Source organism: Podarcis gaigeae (genome assembly GCF_964106915.1).
Source record: "Podarcis gaigeae genome assembly, chromosome: 2".
Classification (NCBI taxonomy): domain Eukaryota; kingdom Metazoa; phylum Chordata; class Lepidosauria; order Squamata; family Lacertidae; genus Podarcis; species Podarcis gaigeae.
Genome location: NC_139679.1, coordinates 113885301 through 113912193, shown reverse-complemented (window position 1 = coordinate 113912193; position 26893 = coordinate 113885301). Strand labels below are relative to the sequence as shown.

Sequence of the window (26893 nt, the reverse complement as noted above, 5' to 3'; positions counted from 1 at the left end):
CAGGGCGTAGGTTGGGTGAATCCAATCTGAAGACTACACACATTCTGGCTCTTGAACCTTGTTTTGGTCTGGCCCTCTGAGTTCACCCCCCCCCTTTTTTTTGCTTTGAGCAGAAGATGGAATAGGAGGGGCATGGCATTTGGTCTTAAATGAGCCCATTTTCCTTTATGGCATGAGCTCTGTAAGGGGGCTGGAGGGGGATTATGGTTCTGATTCAGAGAAGTGGGGGAAAGGGACTCTGGCAAGGTGAGCCCCTTCATTTGATTGGGGTCCCCTCTCCTCTCCTCTCGTTCCAGAGCGAGCCTCGAGTCCGCCTTGTTATGGCTCAGCATATGCTGCGGGACGTCCAGGGCATTCTGAACCGACTAGAGGTGAGCCGTCCTTTGAAACTTTTTTTTGGGGGGGGGAGGGGGTGTATGCAGACAGGAATATACCAATGGCCTGTTAAAGCTTGGGGGAGGGGCAGTTGTTAATCTGCTTATTTTATTATTATGCTATCTGTTGTTATGTTTTTATTATTGTGCTTTGTAATGTGTTTTTAATGTACACCTCCCTGGGATCTTTTGACAAAGGGCGGTATATAAATTGAATTAATAATAATAATAGCAACAACTTAGAAGTGGGGCAGGGACACCTCCTTCTGGGCTTCAGCCGCCACGTGCTCCTCCTTTTCTTTTTTTTAACTTTATTCCAAAACCAAAAAAGAATTACAAACATCAAATTCAAAATCCATATTCGTTTTGTAACATAAGCCTATTACATACTTGACTAGATTAAACTATATCTAATTGCTATAGACTTCCCTTTGCTATATAGAAATGCAACGTGTGTGATCTCAGTATTTCTTTTCATTTCTTCCATCTTGTTGTGTTGTTGTAGTTTAATAATTATTCAGTTGATTCTTTTATTATTTCCTTGCTTACCCCTGCACGTTTTACACATTATCTATTAACATTCCAGTTCCGGAACCATATTTTTTCATGTATTCCTTCACTCCATCCCACTCTTTAATTATTCTCTGATTTGAATGGCCTCTAACGATTGCTGTCAATTTTGCCATTTCCACAAACTCACAGAGCTTGCTTTGCCATTCTAATAATGATAGTATTTTCTCCCCCTTCCAATTCTTTGCGATCAATATTCTGGCCGCTGCTGTTGCGTAAAGGAAGACATTTTTCTCACGTGCTCCGCCTTTTCTTAGGGCCGCACCAACGGCCAAGTTGCATCGGGACCCGAGGAGACGGCATCTGCCAGCCCCACCGAACGGGAGCCCATGGAGGGAGCCGAGTCTGAGCCTCCCAGTGAGCCCACACCAGCTGAGGAGACGCCCCCATCAGGGGCCGAGCCGCCCCCTACCGCTGAGGCTGCTGCGCCCAAGTGAGCAGCTGGCATACGGGGCAGGGAGGGCGAATGGGGTCCCGGCTGGCTTCTGTGGCCTGGCATTCAAAGGGGGGAGCTGCTGCTGCTGCGTGGTGGTGGTGGAGGGGTCCCCAAAACAAGAGGGTGGCTGGTGCAAAAGGGGAGGGTGGGGTGGAGTGGAGTGGAGTGGATGGGTGAGCTCAGAAGGGAGGCCTTGTTGCTTCTGCCAGGTGATCACCATCGAGGAGGCTTGAGCATCATCTGAGTACCCTTTCTCTCTTCCCCACAGCCACCCGTCCCCAGGCGAGTACGTGGAGGTCTTAGGGGAGCTCCGCGGGGTGGAGAGCAGGCTCCAGCCCTTCCTCCAGAGATACGAGGAGATCCTTGGAACGGCCAGCACCGCAGACTACAACAATAACGTAAGGGCAAACTCGGAGGTGTGCGTCGTGGCATCCCAGATCAGGGAGCAGTGATCGGAATCTCGTTCTGTGGGGGGTTGGGTATGTCCCCCCCTGCCCCCCAACGCTTTGTTTTCTGTGCAGTGTGTTACTCATACGGCAAATCCTGGGACTCACACCTGTCTGGGGATCAGTGTTTGGGAGCTGTTTGTCTTCCAACTCCTGACCCGTGGAGGCTTGTTGAGAAATGTTAGGGCGTTTTGTATGCTTCTGGGCTGGACCCAGAGGAAGTTCTGGGGCTGAATTTTGGCGAGTGTTGGGTCCGCTCATCTCCTATCCCGGTGGTTGAGACAATGGACGATATCTTTCATATGTTTATGGGACAGTCTTTTTTTTTTTTTTTAATGAATTTTATTAGTATTTTCCACACAACAACAACAACACGAAAGATATCAAAAGATAAGAATTCACAACACACAAAAATCAACATTCGAAAACTAAAAAAGACAACAAAACAACAACCAAAAAAACAAAACAAATCCATGTCTTACAAGTTAATATTATAAACACTAAAACTAAAACAACAACAACAAAACACTGACAGTCTTGTCCCCTTCCCAACAAACAAGACTGTCCCAGAAACACTGACAAGGATAGAAAGACTGTCCTCGTCGGTGTTTCTGGGACAGTCTTGTTTGTTGGGAAGGGGAGCGAGTAGTGGGGGAGGCGGCTAGCTTGGTGTGCTGCGCTGTGCCTTGCTGTGTAGATCTCAGAAGTGAAGACAACAGCAAGGTAGCTTCACTCCATCAGAGTGCCTGGGGCTTCAGTTTCTGTTAATTGATTCTCATGAAAACTTACAGATTCTGGCTTCACACAATTAACTCAAGGCAGTGTCAATTTACTCTTGGCAGAAAGCCAAGGTCTGCTTGGCCTAGAAACTACTTTCTCTGATTGGTTAACGACCAGCACTCAACTCTGTTATCTAGGAATGCTAGCACAGTTTGTGGAGGGTGTGGTGTGTTAGGAGTGCTGTGTAGAGAGAGAGAAAGAAAGGATTTATTTTTGCTTTGTTTTGTATGCAGAAACTCTGCTGGTTTTATTTTTCCTTTTAATAAATCCTGTAAATAGTTATTCTGAGTCTAGCTGACTAGTCATTTCCACCTCAACTAGCTTCTTCGCTGTGCAGGAAAACTCTGCTACGCTTGGGCTAAAGCCATTAGAGCTATGCCTGACACTTCAAAGTTCCAAGATTTCCGCCACTGTTCCAAGAGGGGGCCACCCAGCCCCACTGGTGACCATTCTTGCATGGGGCTCCCAGGGGGCTCCTAATTAGAGAATCAGCCAGTTTCGCACCTGGTTTGCTTCAGCAGCGCTGCAGAGTTAGGTCCTTGCACCCCATTCACCAGGCCACCGTCCTGGTCGTTTTTAAGGTGCCCTTCTCGAAAGCTGAGCTCTGTTCCTTGTTAGCCTCTACCTGCCCCACTTCCAGTTTTCCTTCTAGCCTGTTACCGTATTTTTTGCTCCGTTAGATGCACTGAACCATATGATGCACCTAGTTTTTAGGGGAGGCAAACAAGAAATAAGAAAGCAACGCAAAGCATCCTGAGCTAAGAGGGAACGCTCCTCCATCTGAGCTAAGAGGGAACGCTCCTCCATCTTTGCTCAGGAGGCTTTGCGGGGCTATCCATGAAGCCAGGAGGGCAAGTGGGGATGGGTGCGCACCGATCCCTCTTGCCCTCCTGGCTTCAGCGAAAGCAAGCCTACTGGCTTTCCCCCCACCTCCTGCAAGAGCCATGCGCTCTGTCCCTTCCCAGGGATAGCCGTGCAAAGCCTCCGCAGGGCACGGGGATGAAGGCTCCCCGTGCGCTGCGGAGGCTTCGTGCGACTAAACCCGAAGCCAGCACAGCCAGTGGGATCGCTGCAATCCCGCTTGCTGTCCTGGCTTCTTGTTTAGCTGCGCGTAGCCTCTCCCGGGCAAGGGGAGCCTTCATTTGCTCCGTAAGACGCACAAACATTTCCCCTTACTTTTTAGGAGGGGAAAAGTGCGTCTTATAGAGCGAAAAATACGGTATGCTGCAAGGCGTTCCTGTCCTGCCCTCTGTAGTGCACTTAGCAGCCAGGAAAGGTTTCAGCTGGGAGGTGGGATTCAGCCTGGGTGTAGATGGGGTTGGCGGAGACTCGCTGGTGCCTCTCCTGCTGGAATCCGAAGCCTGTGGCCGCTCACTGTCTTTCTACTTCCTTTTGCGTTTGGCAGACGGAGGGCCGCGAAGAGGACCAGCGCATCATCAACCTGGTGGGGGAGTCTCTGCGCCTCCTGGGGAACACCTTTGTGGCGCTCTCCGACCTGCGCTGCAACCTCTCCTGCAGCGCCCCCCGCCACCTCCACGTGGTGCGGCCCATGTCCCACTACACAGCCCCCATGGTGCTGCAGCAGGCTGCCATTCCCATCCAGGTGAGTGCCCCGCTGGTGGATTTGCGGTTGGTGGCGGCGCTTTTGCCTTCCCTGGTTGAGGCGTCGGCTGCAGGCTGGCCAGCTCAGCGAGGGAGAAGGGAAAGGAGCAGCGGCGCCTGCAGCCTGCTCTCTCACTCTCCCTTCCAGATCAATGTTGGAACCACAGTCACCATGACAGGCAACGGCGCACGTGGGGCCCCGGCTGGCTCAGAAGGCTCCGCTGCTTCCCCGGCTGCCCCCGCCGCCCAGCCCCGCACTTCCAGCCCCGTCGAGGCCGGGCAGCCATCCGAAGGGCCGCCTCCTTCGTCTTCCCCGGTGGTCACCCCGACTCAGACTCAGGCCTCCCAGACAGGCCACCCCCGCGTGATCCGCATCTCTCACCAGACGGTGGAGCCGGTGGTCATGATGCACATGAACATACAGGGTAAGCGCTGCCCAGGTTCCTTCTTGGGGAGCCGAAAGGGGGAGAGAGAGACGGATTGTGGGGCCCTGGAGAAGGGGGGGAGGGCAAAGAGCCTTTCTTTTTCTGGGGTATGCTGGCTCCTTTCTGGCATTGGCTTATCAGGTCATTTGTAATGATAATAATAATTTATTATTTATATTCTGCCCATCTGGCTGGGTTTTCCCAGCCACTCTGGGCGGCTTCCAATAGAATACTAAAATACACTAACCTGTTAAACATTCAAAGCTTCCCTAAAGGTGCCCAAGTGCAAGTAGATAAATAGGTACCGCTCTGGCGGGAAGGTAAACGGCATTTCCGTGCGCTGCTCTGGTTCGCCAGAAGTGGCTTAGTCATGCTGGTCACATGACCCGGAAGCTGTATGCCGGCTCCCTTGGCCAATAAAGCGAGATGAGCGCCGCAACCCCAGAGTCGGCCACGACTGGACCTAATGGTCAGGGGTCCCTTTACCTTTAAAGTTGCCCAGGTTTAGAAGAGTGCCCAGGGCCTTCCAGCGTAGTCGTCTGGCCTGGGGTGGGGTGGGGCTAGGCCCAGAGGTCTCTGATTGGCTGAGTTCTGCGTAGGTAGCAGGGAGGGAAAGAACCTAGGAGAAAAGGGGGAGCAGAAGAAGAGAGAAAGTGGGGACTCGAGGGGGAGTGATGCTGCAGATCTCTCCTAACATCTCTACACACACACACACACACACACACACACACACACACACAGCATAGGTTTGCATGTGGGATCCCGCGCCGTTCATTTTCTCTGGGAGGAGGCGGGGGAGTCTGTGACACTTGTTGCCATTTTAAGTTCTGCTTGCCTCTCTCATCCTTCAAGACTCAGGTTCCCCGATGGGTGGGGGCGGCTCAGCCGGAGTGCCACCCTCAGGACCCGCCGGACCCCCTGGGCACCCCCAAGGAATGGGTAAGGAGGGAGAACGGAGGCTGGGTTGGGGGGAGAGAGAGGGGTTTGTATGAGATTGTATGAGGTTCTGTCCTCTCTCCCATGCTTTTTAATATCTATATGAAGCCGCTGGGAGAGATGATCAGGGGGTTTGGACTGGGTGTTCATCAGTATGCAGATGACACCCAGCTCTACCTCTCCTTTAAATCAGAACCAGTGAAGGCGATGAAGGTCCTGTGTGAGTGCCTGGAGGCGGTTGGAGGTTGGATGGCGGCTAACAGATTGAGGTTGAATCCTGACAAGACAGAAGTACTGTTTTTGGGGGACAGGAGGCGGACAGGTGTGGAGGATTCCCTGGTCCTGAATGGGGTAACTGTGCCCCTGAAGGACCAGGTGCGCAGCCTGGGAGTCATTTTGGACTCACAGCTGTCCATGGAGGCACAGGTTAACTCTGTGTCCAGGGCAGCTGTCTACCAGCTCCACCTGGTACGCAGGCTAAGACCCTACCTCCCCGCGGACTGTCTCGCCAGAGTGGTGCATGCTCTAGTTATCTCACGCTTGGACTACTGCAACGCGCTCTACGTGGGGCTACCTTTGAAGGTGACCCGGAAACTGCAATTAATCCAGAATGCGGCAGCTAGACTGGTGACTGGGAGTGGCCGCCGGGACCACATAACACCAGTTCTGAGAGATCTGCATTGGCTCCCAGTACATTTCCGAGCACGATTCAAAGTGTTGGTGCTGACCTTTAAAGCCCTAAACGGCCTCGGTCCTGTATACCTGAAGGAGCGTCTCCACCCCCATCGTTCAGCCCGGATACTGAGATCCAGTGCCGAGGGCCTTCTGGCGGTTCCCTCATTGCGAGAAGTGAGGCTACAGGGAACCAGACAGAGGGCCTTCTCGGTAGTGGCACCCGCCCTGTGGAACGCCCTCCCATCAGATGTCAAAGAGATAAAGAATTACCTGACATTCAGAAGACATCTTAAGGCAGCCCTGTTCAGGGAAGTTTTTAATATGTAATGCTGTACTGTTTTTAACACTGATTGGGAGCCGCCCAGAGTGGCTGGGGAAACTCAGCCAGATGGGCGGGGTATAAATAATAAATTATTATTATTATTATTATTATTATTATTATTATTATTATTATTATTATTATTATTATTATTATCATCGTGACTGCTGGCTGTCGGTTGAGCCTGCCCTGTGTTTTTTGTGTTCTCTTCTGCCCCCCCCCCCCAGGTGGCACTGCTCACATGCCGCTCCCCAGCCTCCCGCCAGAGTTTATGCAGGCTGTCGCCCATCAGATCACCCAGCAGGCCATGGCAGCGGCTGCATCAGCGGCGACAGGTAACGGCACAGGAGGGCGCTGAAACACAGTGGAGGATACTGTTTCGGGGGTGGGAACGGTTGATTCTTTCCTTCCCCTTCCGTGTTGTTGTCAGTATGCAGGAAGCTGCCTTAGGCTGAACCAGATCGCTGGCCCATCGAAGCCATTGTTGCCTACACTTAACCCTCATCGAAAATTTACACGTCACTGCCATAGCATACCGTATTTTTCGCTCTATAAGACACACCAGACCACAAGACGCACCTAGTTTTTGGAGGAGGAAAACAAGGAAAAAAATATTCTGAATTTCAGCAGCCAGAACAGCAAGAGGGATCGCTGCGCAGTGAAAGCAGCAATCCCTCTTGCTATTCTGGCTTCTGTGATAGCTGCACAGCCTGCATTTGCTCCATAAGACGCACACACATTCCCCCTTACTTTTTAGGAGGGAAAAAGTGAATCTTATAGAGCAAAAAATACGGTAATTGCTACATGGGATGTGTCGTCTTTATACACTAATGTACATTTGGACACAGTAAAATCTCTAATCCAAGAATTGCTAGTTGATCATAATCAGTCTTCTCCACCAGTGCATTTTTTATTTTTATTTTCCCCCCAAAAAATTTCTTCATTTTATAACACAAATAATGAACACAAACAGAAAAAACAAACAATACAAATTATTGTGTCATAGCCTTGTTTTCCTAAACATTGATAAGTGGGCTTCCCCAAGTCCCACCTATCTGATTTTCATTTTACTACCAGTGCATTTTTTAATGTAGATTCTAGACTTAGTTCTGTCGAATCATTTCTTTAGGTTTGGTTCGAAGTACTTGATTCAAAAACAAGGTGTAGCTATGGGCTCAAAATGTGCTCCCAGTGTGGCTAATACTTTTATGTGGAAGCGTAACAGCCCTTCGTGTGGATTATTGGACTCTATGAACAGACAGGTGGAATAGATACTTACACATGTATGGATCTTATGCATGAACTGATCCACTGGGTCTTCTGCTTTTTTCGTTGAACCTTATGAGACTTCCATTGAATTCTACAATTTGATACAGTGAATATTATATTTTATTTATTCTAAAGTACAGCAGGTTACATCTTGTGTGTTTATTGAATACACCTGAGTGGCAGCAGCTCTAGGGCCCAGATTTTGAACGGGGCGGACTTCTACCTGCCTTTTCCTGTTTCCTAGGCCAGCAGGTCCCCAGTTTCCAGTCGGCTCCGACGCGTGTCGTGATCGCCAGGCCCTCTGCTCCGTCTGTGCGGCCCACACACCCTGGGTCACCCCAGGCACCGGGACAAGGGGTGAGGACTAGGGCGGAGCGGAGCATCTTTTCGGAGAGGGGATCACTGTTCCCCGCCGGCCGTCTTCTACCGAATCTCTTTCTCTCTTGCAGGGCCCTGGCCTCGGGGGGAATGCTTCCCTGGCCCAGATGATCAGCGGGCTGGTGGGGCAGCTCCTCATGCAGCCGGTGATAGTTGGTAGGTGGCAAGAGGCAGAGGGAAGTGGGGTGGGGAAGTGCGGGGTGACGTTTTTGTAGTGTTTGGAATGGAAACATGTGGGTGGGTCGTCTTGCAGTGATCACTCAATGGCAGTCGGACCTCATCAGTACATAGCTCCTCTTCTGGAATGGTTAATGGCGTAGGGGATCGTGTGTGACACAGAGAGAAGGAGAGAGAGAGAGGGCAGGGTGCTGACTTTGTCCAATGAAGGTTTGCATGCAAACAGCGCTGTTTTTGTTATTTTCATTGTTCAATCCTATATTAAGATTTCAAACTCTTTCAGACTGTTTATTGGTGGCAACAATAAATACATCTATTCATAAATAAACAATACATGCAAACAGTGATTTCAAGATGTGCTGGTAATTGCAAATTTCAGACCCAAGAGCGATAGCCAAGGGCCATGTGTTCTTCAGGCTATGAAAATTTAAATTCTGAAACAAAAAATGCTGAATTCTGCAACCTACATAAATTCCGCAATTCAGACACTTCCATAATTCTGTTTTTGCTGGTAATTGGGAGGAGAGGAAAAAAGAAAACTGTATCTCAAGGGTGTTGGAAAGGATGAGTGTTTTGCTGTTTAATTTTCCCCACAGGCTTCTGCCCAAGTGCCTTTTCCAAAGCCTCACTTGTGTTTTTTTTTACAAACTGATGAAAAAACAGTGTGTGTAGGAGAAAAATCTGATGGGGAGAGCCCCGCCTTCAGTTCCTGTAAGCCCTGTTCAGCTCCTCTGGTTTCCATGATTAGGCAAGATTTCCTACGCGCTTCCAAGCATAGTTTTGCATTCTTTCTCCAGATGTGTAGACATTCGCTACTTCTTCTCTGTTCCTGAAGAATTGTAGCATAAGAGCAGCCTTGGCACTTGTGAATCCTGGCTGTTTCTGCTGTGAGATGGTGTGGTCTCTGTAGGCGTACCCACATGGGTTTGGCTTCGCTCCACCCTGTTTTGGAAAACAGATAGAGAACTCCAGCTGTGGTTGGTGTGTGTGGTCCAGGCAAGCTAGCCGGAAGGAAACCTTTAAAATTGGGAATCTGTGATGGATCTGTCTTCCTCTTTCTCAAATGCTCCCATGCCCTTGCCTGGTCACTGACGTAGCAGACCTCTTCGTTTTTCCTTCCTAGCTCAGGGCAGTGGGACTTCACCTTCTTCTTCGTCCTCCTCCTCCTCCTCCTCCTCCTCCACCTCTTCCTCTGTCAGCGCCCAAGCCGCCTTCAGCACCAGCAATTCTGCCTCCCCTCCTACAGCCTCGGCCAGCGCTGGCACCACCAACACTGCCACCACCGCTGCAGGGGGCAGCTCGGCCGGTGCCCCGGGAGGGCCCATCCCCTCCGGCCAGCCCCCGACGGCGGCCGCCGCGGAGCTCCAGTTCTCTCAGCTGCTGGGGAACATCCTGGGGGCAGCCGGCTCCAGCATGGCCGGTGTGGCCGGCCTGGGTTCCCCCACCATCACTGTGGCAATGCCTGGCGTCCCGGCTTTCCTACAAGGCATGACAGACTTTCTCCAGGTAAGCTTGGTTCCAGTCTCGCTTCATTCCCCGGAGTGGCGGTTTCAGCAGGGGGTGGGGGGTGGTGGCAGCAGATTAGCCCCTCTTCCATCCTTCCTCTCAGGGGAGGAAGGGTCTGCCGGCATACTTTCAGGAGATACAGTGGTACCTTGGGTTACAGACGCTTCAGGTTACAGACTCCACTAACCCAGAAATAATACCTCAGGTTAAGAACTCAGGATGAGAACAGAAATTGTGTGGCAGCAGCGGGAGGCCCCATTAGCTAAAGTGGTACCTCAGGTTAAGAACAGTTTCAGGTTAAGAATGGACCTCAGGAACAAATTAAGTTCTTAACCTGAGGTACCACTGTACTGGGTTTTGGGTTCTGTCTGTTGAATCTATATATCGCTCCCCGCTAGAAAAAGCCTTGAAGCGGTTCACAACCATAATAAAAGTGCGTGGCATTTTTAAACGGAGCCAAATTCGGTCCTTCTGCACGAAAATCTGCTCCAAGTTACCCCCAGCGCCCATTTAAGCTGTGTAATTTAGGGGAGCAAAGTCATAGAATTGGAAGGAACCCCAAAGTTCATCAAGTCCTGCAATGCAGGAGTCTCAGCTAAAGCATCCATGACAGATGGCCATTCAACCTCTGCTTAAAAACCTCCAAGGAAGGAGAGCCCACAAACTCCTGAGGGAGACTGCTCCAGTATCCGACAGCAAGAGCTGTCGGAAATTTTCTCCTGATGTTTAGTCGGAGCCTCCTTCCTTGTAACTTGAAGCCTTCGGTTCGAGTCCTACACTCCAGAGCAGGAGAAAACTAAGCTTGCTCCCTCTTCCATGTGACAGCCCTTGAGATACTTGAAGATTGTATCTCCTTTAAAGGCTGGCGGGTGGTGCTGTGGGTTAAACCACAGAGCCTAGGACTTGCCGATCAGAAGGTCGGTGGTTCGAATCCCCACGACGAGGTGCGCTCCCGTTGCTCGGTCCCTGCTCCTGCCAACCTAGCAGTTCGAAAGCACGTCAAAGTGCAAGTAGATAAATAGGTACCACTCCGGCGGGAAGGTAAACGGCGTTTCCGTGCGCTGCTCTGGTTCGACAGAAGCGGCTTAGTCATGCTGGCCACATGACCCGGAAGCTGTACGCTGGCTCCCTCGGCCAGTAAAGCGAGATGAGCGCCGCAACCCCGAGTTGTCTGGGACTGGACCTAATGGTCAGGGGTCCCTTTACCTTCACCTTTATCCAAAGCCCTTGCTTGATGTGCTTCGTGTCACCCAGAGACCTGCCATCTTTTGGCCCCAGCCCTGCCTTCACTTTGACCTGCATCTGCTGGCCTGGAAGCCTTTGCATGTGTTTCCCCAGCCTCACTCCCCCCCCTTCTCTCCGCAGGCGACGCAGATGGGGGCGGCTCCTCCCCACCCTCCGGAGCAGGCCCCGCCTCCCCCGCAGCCAGCGGCCTCCCCGCCACCGCCTCCTCCCCCGCCCTCGGCTCCCCAGAGCGGCCTGGAGCCGCCTTTGGGGGGCGGGAGCAGCAACGTCCGTGGCAGCGCCTCGGCAGACTCCCTGCCGCCCGAATTCTTCACCAGCGTGGTGCAAGGGGTGCTGTCGTCCATGATGGGGTCGCTCAGCGCCCAGCAGGGCAGCACCGAGAGCATCGCGGACTTCATCCAGCGCCTGAGCGGCACCAGCAACATCTTTGAGCCAGGCACAGAAGGGGCCCTGGGTAAGGAAGCTCTTGGGTGTGCCCCCCTTGCACTGGGGGGGGGGGGCTGCCGGTTAATAATAACAACAACAACAGCAATCGGTTTGAAGTCCATATTGTGCTACTGGCTTCATAATTTTGGACCTGGCAATATATTGTGTGCAAAAAATCACGAAGCAGGGAAAAACATGAAGCCAGCCAGAGCCTCTACATAGCTCCATCCTTATTACAGACATCGTGATATATACCTCAGTGTTTAGCTGGTGATATATCATGATGTTGAAAACCAAATAAAAATAATTTATTGTTTATACCCCACCCATTTGGCTGGGTTTCCCCAGACACTCTGGGTGGCTCCCAACAGAATATTAAAAACACGATAAAACATCAAACATTAAAAGCTTCCCGAAACAGGGCTGCCTTCAGATGTCTTCTAAAAGTCAGATAGTTGTTTATTTCCTTGATATCTGATGGGAGGGTGTTCCACAGGGCGGGTGCCACTACCAAGAATGCCCTCTGCCTGCTTCCCTGTAACCTCACTTCTTGCAGTGAGGGAACTGCCAGAAGGCCCTCAGAGCTGGACCTCAGTGTCTGGGCTGAACGATGGGGGTGGAGATGCTCCTTCAGGGTGCTGAGAGTTGCTAGGTGCTCTCTATTCTCCCCCTAAGATAGCTACAGAATGGTTTGACAACCAGTGCTTCCTCCCTGGCTGAATGATGGGGTGGAGACCTTCCTTCAGGTATACTGGGCTGAGACCATTTAGGGCTTTAAAGGTCAGCCCCAATACTTTGAATTGTGCTTGGTTTGGAGAAGGCTCCCTTCTGCTCCCTGACTTAATTCAAAGACGCCTGTTTTCTGGGGTCCTAGTTGCCCCAGTTGGGAGAGGCATGCTGACCCTTTTGATCTCTACGGTCACTACCCTCTCTAGAACCCCTTGCGAACCTTGCTCCTCCTTTTTCTTGGATGTCCGTCACCCACAACTTCCCACAGTCTGGACCAGCGTTTCCCAAACTTGGTTCTCCAGCTGTTTTTGGACTACTATTCCCATCATCCCCAACCATTGATCTTGCTCTCTCGGAATGATGGGAAACACAGGTCTGGACTTTGGGGCCCTGGCTCTGCTACTGTTGCCCAAGGAGGAGAAGGTGGAGGGGGGCAGATTCCTTTTCCAGCTTCACCTCCTCTCTCTGTGTTCCCCCCAAAATATAGTCCGGCCCCCCGCAAGGTCTGAGGGACAGTGAGCTGGCCCCCTGCTGAAAAAGTTTGCTGACCCCTGCCTTAAGCTGACTGAGAACAAGCTCCTGGCTGAAACGGGACAAGCTGGGTTGCAGCTCTGCCTCTTGGCCACTCTCCTGCTTGAGCTCCTTGCCAGCAATAGCCCATAGAGGCGTCTTTTGCTAGAAGGACTTCCTCTCCCAGCTGACATTGCTCCCTTCCCTCCAGCCGGGCAGAAGTGCCGTGAGGCTCTTTCTCCCTGGGGAAATCCCAAGGGAGTCGTCGATACCTCCTTCTGTTCTCTCTCTCTCCCGGGGTTTCCTGCCACTGCTGCTTCCTCCCGTCCCATATGGGTTAAGCAGAAGGTCAGCTTCCAAGGTTTGTGTCCCTCTTTTCTAGGCTTCTTTGGAGATCTGCTCTCCCTCATCTGCCAGAACTTCTCCATGGTCGACATGGTGATGCTGCTGCACGGGCAGTTCCAGCCCCTCCAGCGGATCCAGCCCCAGCTCAGCCGCTTCTTCCGGGAGGAGTACCTGCATGGCCAGGAGCCCACTGAGCACAATGTTCGGGTGAGTGGACCCGCCCCTAGTTCCAGGTGCAACCTCCCCTCCTTCCCCTCTTGAGTCCATTCTTGGTGCTTGCTAACAGTTCCCTCTCTCTTCCGGCTTTTCCAGATGGCCACATACAATTTGATCAACGGCTTGGAGGAGTACATTCGCGAGAGTTTTGTAAGTTCCACTTCCTCCTGGGGCAGGATTTAGATGGGCCCAAGCATCTTGGTCACTGAAATGATTAGATGGTACCCGAGACAGCATTTGTATTTATTTTCTTTCTAAAATAATTTTATTATTTGATTTTCAAAAATATAAAAGTACAGTGGTACCTCGGATTACATACGCTTCAGGTAACATACACTTCAGGTCACAGACTCCGCTAACCCAGAAATAGTACCTCGGTTTAAGAACTTTGCTTCGGTATGAGAAGAGAAATCGCGTGGCAGCAGCAGGAGGCCCCTTTAGCTAAAGTGGTACCTCAGGTTGAGAACAGTTTCAGGTTAAGAACGAACCTCCGGGACGAATTAAGTACTTAACCCGAGGTACCACTGTACAACAAAAAGCAATTCAGAATCCAAATATCGAGATTGCTCTGAATCTCCTGACTTCTCCCCATCCCTTCCCTGGGTCCTAATGGTGAAATTTCCAACTGCATATCAACACTTACTCAAATTTTTATCCTTCTAAATTATACATAACTTTCCGTTACATTCCAAGTGTGGTTAAAATTCTGCCAGTGTTTTAACCTGCTTACAATGGTCTCGTAAATCAATTATAAACTTTTCCCATTCTTTTTATAAGTTATTGTCTATTTGATTTCTGAGCTTCCCAGTTAATTTTGCCATTTCAGCATAGTCCCATCAACTCGGTTTGCCCTTCTTCTCTGGTCAGGGTTGTCTCTTCCTTCCATTTCTGGGCTAATAGTATCTGTGCAGCTGTTGTCGCATAAATGAACAGTATTTTCTGGTCCTTTGGTATCTTGGTACCTATAATTCCTAATACAAAAGCTGCTGGTTTTTTTAACCAAAGTTATTTTAAACATTTTTTTGTAAGTCATCTCCCAGAATTTTTAAATTACTTTACATACCCACCACATATGATAAAAGGTTCCTTCTTTTTCTTTACATTTCCAGCATTTGTATTTCTTGCCATCACAGGGTCTTCAAAATTTTGCCTCCTTCTCTAGGGAAAGGAGTCATCCTACCCTCCAGATCTTCCCCACCTCTGATGGGTTAGGTTGGGTCTTCTGTGGGGAAAGCAAAACAAAACTTTGTCTCACGTTTTGCTAGGTATTCCTTGTCTGACCATAGTGTTGATCCCTGCTGTTTTTGTGTGGCAAAGCCCCAGACCTGCACCAGGCGGATGGACAAGAGAGGGGATCATTCCAATTGGCAAGCTGAAATTCTTGCACTGTTGCAGGTTTTCCCAAACTTGGGTCTCCAGCTGTTTTTGGAGTACAACTCCCAGCATCCCTAGCTAGCAGGACCAGTGGTGGTCAGGGATTATGGGAATTGTACTCCGAAGCAGCAGAAACTCGAGTTTGGGAAACCCTGCACTAACAGAACGATTGTCTAAGCGGGAGATTGATTTCCTCCCTGAAGTTTTGGTTTTTGGTTAATAGTTTGATCTGAAAATGTCTAGTCCATGGGTAGGCAACCTAAGGCCCGCGTGCCGGATCCAGTCCAATCGCCTTCTAAATCTGGCCCACGGACAGTCTGGGAATCAGTGTGTTATTACATGAGTAGAATGTGTCCTTTTATTTAAAATGCACCTCTGGGTTATTTGTGGGGCCCGCCTGGTGTTTTTACACGAGTAGAAGGTGTGTTTTGATTTAAAATGCATCTCTGGGTTATTCGTGGGGCATAGGAATTTGTTAATTATTTTTTCCGAAATATAGTCCGGCCCCCCACATGGTCTGAGGGACAGTGGACTGGCCCCCTGCTGAAAAAGTTTGCTGACCCCTGGTCTAGCCTCCACAATGGTAGGCAGCTAACATGTGACAAGAACAGATGCAGGCGGAAACACTCTATTAGCTGGCTTCTTGTTGCCCAAAGCGGGACGCGGGTGGCACTGTGGGTTAAACCACAGAGCCTAGGACTTGCTGATCAGAAAGTTGGCAGTTCGAATTCCCACGACGGGGTGAGCTCCTGTTGCTCGGTCCCTGCTCCTGCCAACCTAGCAGTTCGAAAGCACAAAGTGCAAGTAGATAAATAGGTACCGCTCCAGCGGGAAGGTTAACGGCGTTTTTGTGCGCTGCTCTGGTTCGCCAGAAGCGGCTTAGTCATGCTGGCCACATGACCCAGAAGCTGTATGCCGCTCCCTCGGCCAATAAAGCGAGATGAGCGCCGCAACCCCAGAGTCGGCCATGACTGGACCTAATGGTCAGGGGTCCCTTTACCTTTACCTTGCTGCCCAAAAGCTATATAACCCCGACTTCCCCCTTCCCCCTCGTCTCTGATGCCTCCCATTTCCCCCCTAGGCCTCCGTCCGAGTTCAAGATGGCGTTGACATCACCCGCACCAACCTGGAGTTCCTGCAGGAACAGTTCAACCGCATTGCAATGCACATCCTCCATTGCACTGGTAAGGCAGTGGGCTGAGATCCGGGAGATTTCTGGAGGGGGCTGCTTCTCCTCCTTCCCCACCCCCTCCAGCATCCATCTCTTCTCTCCTTCCAGATAATACCTTTGGGTATCGGCTGCTGGAGCTGTGCAACCAGGGCCTGTTCGAGTGCCTGGCGCTGAACCTCTACTGCTTGCGCGGGGAGCAGGGAGCCCTGACTGCTGTCATCAACGACCGCATTGTGAGTGATGAGTTGTGCTCTGCTGACGTTCCCCATCTTCAAGGCATGTAGGGCTGCTGCAGGGCAGTTTTGGGGAGGTACTAGAGCCAACCGAAGAGTTGCGAGAAAAGGAAGCCCGCGAGTTGTGGCGTCCCCCGACGACGGCGTCGGGATCGCATGGGCAGAGCTGCGTGCTGGAAGTCCCGTTTGGAATTCTGCAAGCATAAGTTAATATGGATGTGCCCAGGGGTGAGACGGTTGAAATAGGGCGTGAGAAACACGGTCAAGCAACTAGCATCTGCACTGTGCTCCTGGCGAATGGAAGGCCCTATAAAGCCCTTCACTGTTCAAAGTGTGTCTGTTTCACCTTTCCTGACGTCTGCCCAATGATAATGACCTCGTTAAAAATGGTGGAGAAAAATTGGAGAATGAAACCGATTGAATTAAGTATAGAAGTCAGCCATCCCAATTTATCTCGTAAGGTAGGCTGGCCTGGCAGGGAGCAGCTGAATCAGAGTCTCACTGCTGTGCTTTTTAACTGAGTGGGGATTATAGGTAACAATCCCAGTCTCCTTAGTCAGAGTCCAGCATACTTTGGTCTGTATAGTGGTACCTTGGGTTACAGACGCTTCAGGTTACAGGCGCTTCAGGTTACAGACTCCGCTAACCCAGGAATAGTACCTCGGGTTAAGAATTTTGCTTCTGGATGAGAACAGAAATCGTGCGGCGGCAGCGGGAGGCCCCATTAGCTAAAGTGGTACCTCAGGTCAAGAACAGTTTCATGTTAAGAACGGATCTCCAGAACGAATTAAGTTCTTAACCCAAGATAACACTGTATTGCATGGGGCCTCAGCTAATGCAGTACCGTGGTACCTCGGGTTACAAACACTTCGGGTTACAAACTCCGCTAACCCAGAAATATTACCTTTGGTTAAGAACTTTACCCCAGGATGAGAACAGAAATCGCGCAGCGGCAGCGGGAGGCCCCGTTAGTGAAAGTCCACCTCAGGTTAAGAATGGACCTCTGGAACGAATTAAGTTTGTAATCCTGGGTACCACTGTATCGGAGTTGTGTTGGTCATGAAGTACCTTAGGAAAACAAACGGAAGATCTCAGCTGGTCTCCCACTTTCTTCAGCCCTGAGGACTAGCAACTTACTCTTTCCGTTGAAACAGATAACTTTGCGAGTTGTATATTGCCACCTCACTTAACTTGTCCCAAAGGACTTGTTGCCCCGGCTAACTTCGAGGTTGCGTCAATGAATGGGAAGGACGCCGTCTCGTTCACTGAAGGCTGCTGGCTTGGAATGGGAGTTGGCGGTCCTGACAGCCTTGTGTCTCTTTCTCTTTCTTGGCCCGCCTGGGTGGCAGAGGCGGATGTCGGCAGACATGAACCCCTCCTTGGTGAGCTGGCTCACCACCATGATGAGCATGCGGCTGCAGGTCATCCTGGAGCACATGCCCGTCACAGAGGATCAAATACTACAGTATGTCCGCAGGATGGGCGACCCCCCACAGGTAAGACTCCTGAAATCGGATAGAGAAGCGCGGGTGGAATCAGGTACTAAACCCTAGTTTCCTGTACCTTTTGGGAGGCTCCTCTCTTGTTGAGGAGGCGCTGGTCCAGGTCTCCCGAGTGTTGAGCATTTTGGCCCATAACTCCATGCTGTCCTGCATTCCACGATTTCAGTTGCAGTGAGGACATTGCAGTTACGGGGCATTAATAATAATAATAATAATAATAATAATAATAATTTTTCTTCATACCCCGCCCTCCCCAGCCAGAGCCGGAGTCAGGGCGGCTAACACCAATAAAATTAAAATAAAACATAATAGGGGGAAACAAGGTAAAGGTAAATGGACCCCTGACCATTAGGTCCAGTCGTGGCCGACTCTGGGGTTGCGGCGCTCATCTCGCTTTATTGGCTGAGGGAGACGGCATACAGCTTCCAGGTCATGTGGCCAGCATGACTAAGCCGCTTCTGGCGAACCAAGTCCTGCAGGGCCCTAGTCTCTTGTGACAGAGCGTTCCACCAAGTGAGGGCCAGTACTGAAAAGGCCCTGGCCCTTATTGAGACCAATCTGACCACCTTGCGGCTCGGGACCTCCAAAGTGTTGTCATTTGTGGACCTTAATGTCCTCCGTGGGGCATACCAGGAGAGGCGGTCCCGTAGGTACGAGGGTTCTAGGTCGCATAGGGCTTTAAAACCAGCACCTTAAACCTGACCCTGTACTCCACCGGGAGCCAGTGCACAGTCGAGACATTCCATGCAAAACCCAAGGAGAGAGCAGTTGCGGGGTGCTGTCTGCAGTCTCTCTCGCCTTCAGTTTTCCTTTGGCTAAGATTTGGTAGGGCCACCAGGAGCCAGATCAGATTGTTTTGTGGACCACATCCCGGTGGGACTTGTTTGTTGGGAGATCAGAGGGGAGGAGTGTGGGGAGACTGTGACTCTATTGTGGGTGCTGGGTATCGCCACCAAGGCCTCTGAATGCACCCTCTCTCTTCTCCCATCCTTTTAGCCTGTACCAGAAGAGCCGATGGATTTTCAGGCTGCAGAGCAGCCTTCCGAAACCCTGCAGGTACGGAGTGGGAGCCAGGAGTCCCAGGCTTCTTTGAATGTGTCAGGGTGCTGTGGAGCTGGAAGAGGGTATGGTTCCCAGCGTCTTCTGGCGGTTCCCTCACTGTGAGAAGTGAGGTTACAGGGAGCCAGGCAGAGGGCCTTCTCGGTGGTGGCACCCGCCCTGTGGAACGCCCTCAAGGGGACTTTTAGAAGACATCTGAAGGCAGCCCTGTACAGGGAAGTTATTAATAGTTGGTGTTTTATTGTGCCCCAGAGTGACTGGGGAAAACTAGTTGGATGGGTGGCATATAAATAAAATAATATGCAAAGCCCTTAGTATGCGCTGCTGCCAGTGATCTTTGTAAGAACCCAGAGAGATAGATGAGGAGTGTTCCCATATAGCAGATGGAAGGACTGAGGCTGCCTCCCCACTCCCTGGACCTTCAAGGCTCAGTGTGTGTGTCTGAACCAGAGGCTTGTCCCTTCGCCACTTGCTAGTATATGGGGAAAAACTTAGTTATTGATTCTGAAGCTGCCCCCACCCAGTGCTGCCCACTGGGCCGAGCCCCTTTTCTGCCTGAAACACAACAGATATGTGCCTGTCAGACGCAACCTGCTTGGGCCCACGCTCCTATTCTCTCCTCCCTTTCCTCGCAGCGAGACAGCACCGCGTCCCCGGCCCCAGCCACAACGGCCGAGGAGGCCATGCCCCAGCAGCACGGGGAGCCGGAGCACGAGGAGCCGCAGCCAGGGGAGCCGCCCGCCCCCGACGCAGAGCCCTGGGCAGCTGCCGTGCCCCCTGTGAGTGGTCTGGGGCGGAAGCGGGCGGCGACCGGGGGAGGGCGGGGAGAAAGAACTCTCTGGAGTTGCTAACGGGTCCCTCAATGCTTTCCTCTTCCCTCCTCCTCGTCCGCAAGGAGTGGGTGCCCATCATCCGGGAGGACATCCAGAGTCAGCGCAAGCTGAAGCAGCAGCCCCCCCTCAGCGACGCCTACCTGAGCGGCATGCCGGCCAAGCGGCGCAAGGTGAGAGGGCCCTTCTGCCCTTCGCTCGGGTTGCCCCACGGAAACGACAAAGGCGGCCCGGCCTCTCTTAAACAGCAGGTTCTCCTCGCGTGGCCAACCCCAGGGGCTTAAAGCAGCACTTCCTGCATTGGAGAGGGCAGAACTGGATGGTCCTATGGGTCCCTTCCAATTCTGCAAGTCCACGATTCCATTTCCCTTGATGGGATCATCTTCTTCTTTGGCGATCACTCATAGCAGAGTATGATTGTCTTGTCCTACACTCGAGTAGGACCCTGGCAGAGACACATGCCCGACTGGCATGTTCTCTCCCTCCTGGTCCATTGTTCGGGAGCTTCAATAGCATTCTTCAGCCCAAACATCACAGCGACTGATGCCAACAGACACCGGCACACTTAGGGATCCGCAGAGTCTTTGCAGCTTGCGTGACGGACCTCAGCAACTCAGCATTTTGGCTAATCTGCTTTATTTACATATAAACACACACGGAGCGCTGCAACATGGCTCCCTCTCTCTCTAGCATCAGAGAAAGAGAAAGAACAAAGGACAATAGTCCCACTTCATGGAACACAGTAACACAAACATCCTGTCTCTGTCACTTCCCACTTTGTGGAGTCAAAACATACACCGTCATGTGAAAGACAGCAATCCCATGACTGCAGTCATGGAGCAGGAATTCTAACATGACTTCCATTAACAAAGTCTTAACAGTGAGTCCGTAAGTGACTGTGGAGGCCAATTCTGGATCCACACGTCCTTCCACAGTGGGGACATAGGTTTCTGGGCGGGAGTTGATCATGGTGAGGGTTTGCCAAGCGCGCCTTCCTTTTAGCACGTTTTTCCCTTTTGTCCTGTGTTTGAGTGTCTTGAAAGCCAATGACATGTTTGGTAAAGGCTGTTCTCCAACTGGAGCGCTCGCAGGCCAGTGTTTCCCAGTTGTCGGTGTTTATGCTACATTTTTTAAGATTTGCCTTGAGTGTCTTTAAACCTCTTTTGTTTTGATGGGATACGGAGGCGCTTTGCTTGTGACAGGTGGTGAATTTTCTGGGGGGAAACAAATATTTATTTTTCGCTCCGACTCTGGTGGACAATTTTCATCAATGGGAAGTGTAGAGTGGAGGCAAATTTAAATCTGACTTGAGCTCCTTCTGGTTTGGGAGACATGACATGTCCCCAGTTCGTTGCAGATGTTGGGGGTTTTTGTTTTGAGAAACTCCTCACTTCTTTCCCTTTTAGTCTTCTCCCCTTTGTGATGCCACCCAACATCCCTTCCCTTGGGAATTCTAACTTCTTCTTTCATGATGTTACTGTGTTACATATTTTTCTGTGGTTTTCATGTTGCCCTGTGATCCTCAGAGGAAGGGCAGTAAAGAAATTCAAGAAGTAAATAAATGATGGAAAGGAAATGGTATCACTAATAAGGATGCAAAATCCTCTCTTCCTCTAGTAGACGTGACGAATGAAAAAAAGCAAAAGTTTTGGAAGTCGGTTTTCTCAAACCCTAACTTTGAGCAAGAGCTAACGCTTGCTTCCATAATTTCAGCACATCCCAGACCTGGATGTTTACAACTAGACTCACAATGGTGATGCAGGGCTCTTATTGGCTCTGGCCTCTAGTCATGTGAGCTTTCATTCATTCTTGCTTCAGAGCTGGGGAGGGTTGCCTTGTGGGAACTTCCCCTAATCCTTTGGGTGTGTGTAGCAGGGTTGATCCACTGCTGAAGGAAGTCTGTGTGTGAATCTCTGCTGTGCTTTTTGGCTGATCGCATAACGCAGACAGGTTCTGTTCCGGCTTACCTGCCGCTCCAGCACCTTATTGCAAGCGCGGAACCCTAAACCTGTCTCTTCCCTCTCTTGGAAGACTATGCAGGGGGATGGTCCCCAGCTCCTTCTGTCCGAGGCAGTCAACAAAGCGGCCAAAGTAGCAGGCGTGAAACCTCTGACGAGCGCCGAGAGCCTGAGCAGAGACCTGGCAGAGCCAGCGCTGCAGGAGGGCTACCGACAGCAGGTGAGGACGGGGGTCTGTTGGTGAGGCCTTAGTTTTTGCTTTTAAACCCCAATGGGGGCTGTATGGCACCTGTCTGTCTAGGTGATTTGGGGCAGCTGGACACCTGCCCTTCACTCTCCTTTTTCTTCTCTCTTTCAGCTGAAATCTGATCTGCAGAAGCGGCTGCAAGCTGATCCCAGCTTCACCCCACAGAGGTTCCCCAACGCCCAGCAAGCCTTCGTGGCCGAGGACTTGTAATGGTCACTGCCCCCAAACCCTCCTGGATAGGGAGGCCCGCTCTCTGGGGCTCACCCCTTTGTCCTTTTTTGTGCACGATGCAGACAGCCACTCCCTTCTCAGGCCAAATATTTAAGTTCCTTCCCAACTTACGTCCCCCCTTCTTCCCAACCCCGTCTTCTGGTTGCTGTGACCTTTCTCCCCCAGCGGAGTGCTCGAGTTGCTGCTGAATCAGTAAATAAAGCCACTTGTCCAGGGACTGGTGGTGCTTGTGTGTTTTCAAAGTCCTCTTTTGGCTGGTGGGATATTGAGTTGCTTCGTGGTCCGGCGACTGCAGCCAAGTGCATCAATCTTGCATTACAGAATGAATTGATTAAAACCGGCAATTTAAGTCGCCAAGGAAAAGGCCGATTTAAATCTTTACCATTGATATCACTTCCTCAACAGCCGTGTTAATAATATATAAGTAAAATTAACTAAAGAGGTTTTTTAAAAAAACACTATTTCGTTCTTAACAACTAAACCTTACATCTCATATGTATATTGTGTGTATATATATTTACATACTTTCCTTTTTTAAAAAAACCTAGAAAGGGAATCGCTTTATAATATTCCTAAATAGACGCTTCCTTGTAACTATCACCTATGGCAGTTTGCAAGGTTCACAAATTGATAAGACTTCTCCCATGTAGGAGACCATACAATTGTCCTTTCTTGTTCTTTCTGCTCCACTTGGCCCAGTGCTACCCTCCCTCAGTAAAGCTCAAATAAAAATGAAGTTCTTTTTAGGTGGAATATAAATATTCTTGAGTGAAGTTGTCAGATTGGTTATGATACGGAAAAGCTTTTACACCTTAACACTGATTCAGGTGAAAGATAAAACTTGTAGGGCTAACAAGAGTGTGGTTTGAACACTTCATGACTAAGGCAGCGGTAGGAAAGATCAGGGTTCGCATCCCTACTGAGCCACCATGCGGCCTGTTACTGTCTCTCACGTACCCTGTCTCAGGGTGAGGAGAGAGCCATGTATGTCACCCTCAGCTCCTTGGGGGAAAAGGTGGGATATAAATAAGTAAAATTAGTAAGCTTTGGCATGCTGGGTGCTGCCAGAGGACGAGTGTTGCATTTCTACGCTGGGGGTGGGCGGGCACCTCTTCCCTTTGCACCCCACTTGTGCCAAACTTCTGGTGATATTGGGATACCAGGTTACTTCTCAAATAATGTTTTAACACCTATTGTTTTAAAATAGCATTTTTTCCAAAAAAGTAAATCTCATTTCCATTTAAACCAGATTTTAAAAAAATCTTTCCTTTTAAAACTCACAGCAAAGTAGTACAGTGGTACCTCGGGTTAAGTACTTAATTTGTTCTGGAGGTCCGTTCTTAACCTGAAACTGTTCTTAACCTGAAGCACCACTTTAGCGAATGGGGCCTCCCGTGCTGCCGGAGCACGATTTCTGTTCTCATCCTGAAGCAAAGTTCTTAACCCGAGGTACTCTTTCTGGGTTAGCGGAGTCTATAACCTGAAGCGTATGTAACCCGAGGTACCACTGTATGTTGAACTTGTTTTTGTCTTGTGCGTGGTCTAAACATGGCAATGAGGAACGGAAGAAAACTTGTAAGAACTTAAGAAGAACGTGCTGGAATAGGCTCATCTGGTTCAGTTAGAGATTTTTAAAGAAAAGCTGTCTCCAAGCAGATAACGTGTGGTATGAGGGGAAAGTATGGATAAAAGTGGTATATGTGAAAAATAGCACAGAAAAAGGGAAACGTACTTACACCCATTTTTGTATTGGGGAAAATCTGCACAAGGCGGCTGCCATTTTTTTATAAAGAACTCTTTTTTAAAAAGCAAGTAGCAGACTGATGCCACGACGTGAAAAACGGGCCACAAGACTGGATTTTCTTCAACTGACATCCCTGCAGCTTCCTTCTCTTCGGGTATAGATTAAATGTTTATTAAGTGTCAAATGTTGTTGCCCAGTACAACAGATTCTGCCAACCAATGTAGGCCATCTGTCAATCGGTCACTTATTGCCCATGACCCAAAGGAACTGTCTTCCTTTTGTAGACATGGCTGGAGAATGTGGCTGCAACAGATCCTTTGACATTCAGTCGAGCTGCTCCTGTTCTTCCCTTGCTCTGTTGTAGAGGCATGCTCCTGCTGCTGCTATCAGGCATGGGGAAGTGGGTGGGTGTGGTTTATCTGAAAATTACCTGGTGGTCCCAATTTAGGCTCATGGCCTGGAGATTTTTATAGGAGCCTCTGAAGAGCCTAGGTGTGCTGCTCTTCTCTAGTGGCTTTTGGTTGTCCTGGCAGAGGGGCACTTTTGCCACCCAGACTGGTACCCACTGATAGCCTTAATACTTTAGAGCAGGCATAGGCAAACTTAACCCTCCAGATGTTTTGGGACTACAACTCCCATCATACCTGACCACTGGTCCTGTTAGCTAGGGATCATGGGAGTTGTAGTCCCAAAACATCTGGAGGGCCAAGTCTGCTTTAGAGCCACCATCCACATTCCAGCAAGAATAGCTGCTGCACAACTGATTTAATCCAGGGTATAAGAATTGCTGCAAAGCATGCGTTTATCAGGAAGGTACACAACATGATGCTTTTTTTAAAAAGAAGGCTAGGTGTGTGGGTGAAGGGAAATAACCGTCCTTGGAAGTTACCTTTTTCTAGCAGCACAACTAAGTAGACCTTTATTTTAAGCACTACAGAAATGGAGGCAGACTAGCCTAATGTGCAAACTTTCTAGAGAATGGTTTTGAAGGCTTGTGTGTTGCAATTTTGATCCCCCCCCCCCCCCGCCACCAGTTGGGATTGGGAGAATGGAAGCGCTCAAGAAGCAGAGCTGCCTATAAGGGGTGGTAAGCAGTTTCTATATAACCTTTCATGCCTCTGATAATATGGAAGCAGTCACTACCAGCGCTTAGCCAAGACAATATTTTTCACAAAGCACCGTCCCGGGCACCTGTAATTTCTAAAATCCCCATGATACAGAGAACTAATTCTTTCCCCTGACCAGGCTTCATTTTCCATGGACTGAAAAGTTTTCGCACGCTGAAGAAGTCGGCAGGCAAGATGACAATCCAAAAAACCCACAGTCTGACTTTTTATTTTATTGGTTTTTTTAAACAACTTTTTTGGTTTTATTTATTAAACAAACCAGCTCGACCACCTTTTTAAAAACTCAATGCTTCCTATTTCAAACTCGGGGGAGCAAATAGGAGAGGAGACAGGCTCCCAGTCTCACCTCCCCCCGCCCCCATAAATAGAAGAGGGAAGAGGAGAGACCCCCCGACACGTTCATATTTATATATATTTACACTCCAAACCTCAGAGCTGCTCCCCCCTCAGATCAAAGGGCAACAGAGCCCCCTACCAGAAAAATAAACTCAGGTGAAACCAAAGGAAATAAGCAAAAATACATTCAGCAGGGAGCCTCCCAAAATCCTGATCCTTGCCCCCCTCCCAAATTACACTCTGAGCACCCACTAAGTGTCTAACACCCCTACTCCAAGGGGCAAATTCCAGTGTCACCTCCCCCATACAAACAGAAAAGGAGTTTAAGGAGACACCCCGTATTCAGGATACACCAAAGGGGGGGGGGGAGAGGAACAAACCCCTGCAAACAGCCCTCCCGCGATCTTGGGGAGGAGAGGGGGGAGAAGTTAACAGAATCGAAAAAGGGAGGGTTCAGCGTCCTGGGCTAGTGGTGGCCGGAGAGACTGGGGTCTTGCTTGTCAGTGTGGGAGCGCACGTCTGGCTCGAGGCGGCGTGCTGGCGTGCCGTCACGCGGTGGAGCAGCTCGCTCCCAAGAGCGGGGATTCCAGCGCAGGACGTCCGACTGGGGAGCAGAACACACACAGCCGATGAGAGGAGGAAGGTCGCTGCGTTCCTGAAACCCCCACCCAGATACAGTGGTGCCTCGCAAGACGGAAAACCCGCTAGACAAAAGGGTTTTCCGTTTTGGAGGCGCTTCACAAAACTAATTTCCTTATGGGCTTGCTTTGCAAGACGAAAATGTCTTGTGAGTTCCTGCGGGGTTTTTCCCCTTTCCCCCCCTTTCCCCCAAGCAGCTAAGCCGCTTATCAGCTGATCCGCTAAGCCGCTTATCAGCTGATCCGCTAAGCCGCTTAACAGCTGATCCGCTAAGCCCGCTAATAGCGCTAATCCGCTAGTGGGCTTGATTTGCAAGACGAAAAAACCGCAAGACGAAGAGACTCGCGGAACGGATTATTTTCGTCTTGCGAGGCACCACTGTAATTGCCTTAAAAAGCGGGCTCCGTTTCTCAGTCCCGATCCCACCAAGTCCCGTATGGCGGCCTCACCTGCTGGTAGACCTCAAAGCGCTGGGCACGGAAGATACCACCGTAGGCAGAACCAGGGGACTTCAGCCTGGCACCAAAGCCTCCAGAGAAAGGCCTGAGGGGAGAGAAAAAGTCTCCGTGACGAGGCAGCCAAAGGGGCCGTTTCACTTCTCTCTCGCTGCTCAGGAACCATCTTCCGACACTTACTACTTTTAACGGAAATGATACTTCGGAGAACTTGCCAAGAGAAGGCACCAGTAACAGGAAGATGCTTCAGGGAAAGGCCTTTCTATGCTTCCTGGCTGACTCAAGGCAATGTGGGTCCAACTCCACAAAATGTGAGATGGATCCAGTCGTCGTCCTTTTATGAGTCTGCTACATATTAACTGGGCGCCAGCACCCCCAGGCAGCATGGGGGGGGGGCAGTCTTGATAACTGGAGGCCTTACAGCATGGGTAGGCAAAGATCTGGGGGGCAGATCCGGCCCAATTGCCTTCTCAATCTGGCCTGCAGACGGTCCGAGAATCAGCGTGTTTTTACATGAGTAGGATGTGTCCTTTTATTTAAAATGCATCTCTGGGTTATTTGTGGGGCCTGCCTGGTGTTTTTACATGAGTAGAATGTGTCCTTTTATTTAAAATGCACCTCTG

At 50.4% G+C, this 26893-nt stretch overlaps 3 protein-coding genes across 30 annotated transcripts in view; 1 reads left to right on the top strand and 2 right to left on the bottom strand.

Annotated features, from left to right (window-relative positions):
- BAG6 (BAG cochaperone 6) overlaps positions 1-22186 on the top strand; it is a 33222-nt gene extending 11036 nt beyond the window's left edge. For 16 of the 28 annotated variants that reach the window (XM_083723288.1, XM_083723283.1, XM_083723262.1 and 13 more), the window contains 21 exons: positions 297-371; positions 1202-1377; positions 1649-1778; positions 4012-4209; positions 4357-4633; positions 5486-5572; positions 6791-6898; positions 8077-8189; positions 8282-8366; positions 9511-9893; positions 11259-11592; positions 13186-13355; positions 13461-13514; positions 15820-15922; positions 16018-16142; positions 17492-17638; positions 18641-18700; positions 19339-19482; positions 19599-19706; positions 21565-21711; positions 21850-22186. In XM_083723288.1, the coding sequence (XP_083579414.1) occupies positions 297-371; positions 1202-1377; positions 1649-1778; positions 4012-4209; positions 4357-4633; positions 5486-5572; positions 6791-6898; positions 8077-8189; positions 8282-8366; positions 9511-9893; positions 11259-11592; positions 13186-13355; positions 13461-13514; positions 15820-15922; positions 16018-16142; positions 17492-17638; positions 18641-18700; positions 19339-19482; positions 19599-19706; positions 21565-21711; positions 21850-21948 (3123 nt within the window). In that variant the 3' untranslated portion in view covers positions 21949-22186. The remainder of the gene's footprint in view (positions 1-296; positions 372-1201; positions 1378-1648; positions 1779-4011; positions 4210-4356; positions 4634-5485; positions 5573-6790; positions 6899-8076; positions 8190-8281; positions 8367-9510; positions 9894-11258; positions 11593-13185; positions 13356-13460; positions 13515-15819; positions 15923-16017; positions 16143-17491; positions 17639-18640; positions 18701-19338; positions 19483-19598; positions 19707-21564; positions 21712-21849) is intronic. The other 12 variants (XM_083723282.1, XM_083723276.1, XM_083723279.1 and 9 more) reach the window with 1 other exon arrangement.
- LOC310837988 (E3 ubiquitin-protein ligase TRIM11-like) overlaps positions 1-26893 on the bottom strand; it is a 1016249-nt gene that overhangs the window by 261969 nt on the left and 727387 nt on the right. The gene's annotated exons all lie outside the window — the stretch shown is intronic.
- Positions 25033-26893, bottom strand: part of PRRC2A (proline rich coiled-coil 2A) — a 41180-nt gene continuing 39319 nt past the window's right edge. The window contains exons 31-32 of the mRNA XM_083722183.1: positions 26265-26358; positions 25033-25780 (exon numbers count right to left, since the gene is read on the bottom strand). Of these exons, the coding sequence (XP_083578309.1) occupies positions 25643-25780; positions 26265-26358 (232 nt within the window). The 3' untranslated portion in view covers positions 25033-25642. The remainder of the gene's footprint in view (positions 25781-26264; positions 26359-26893) is intronic.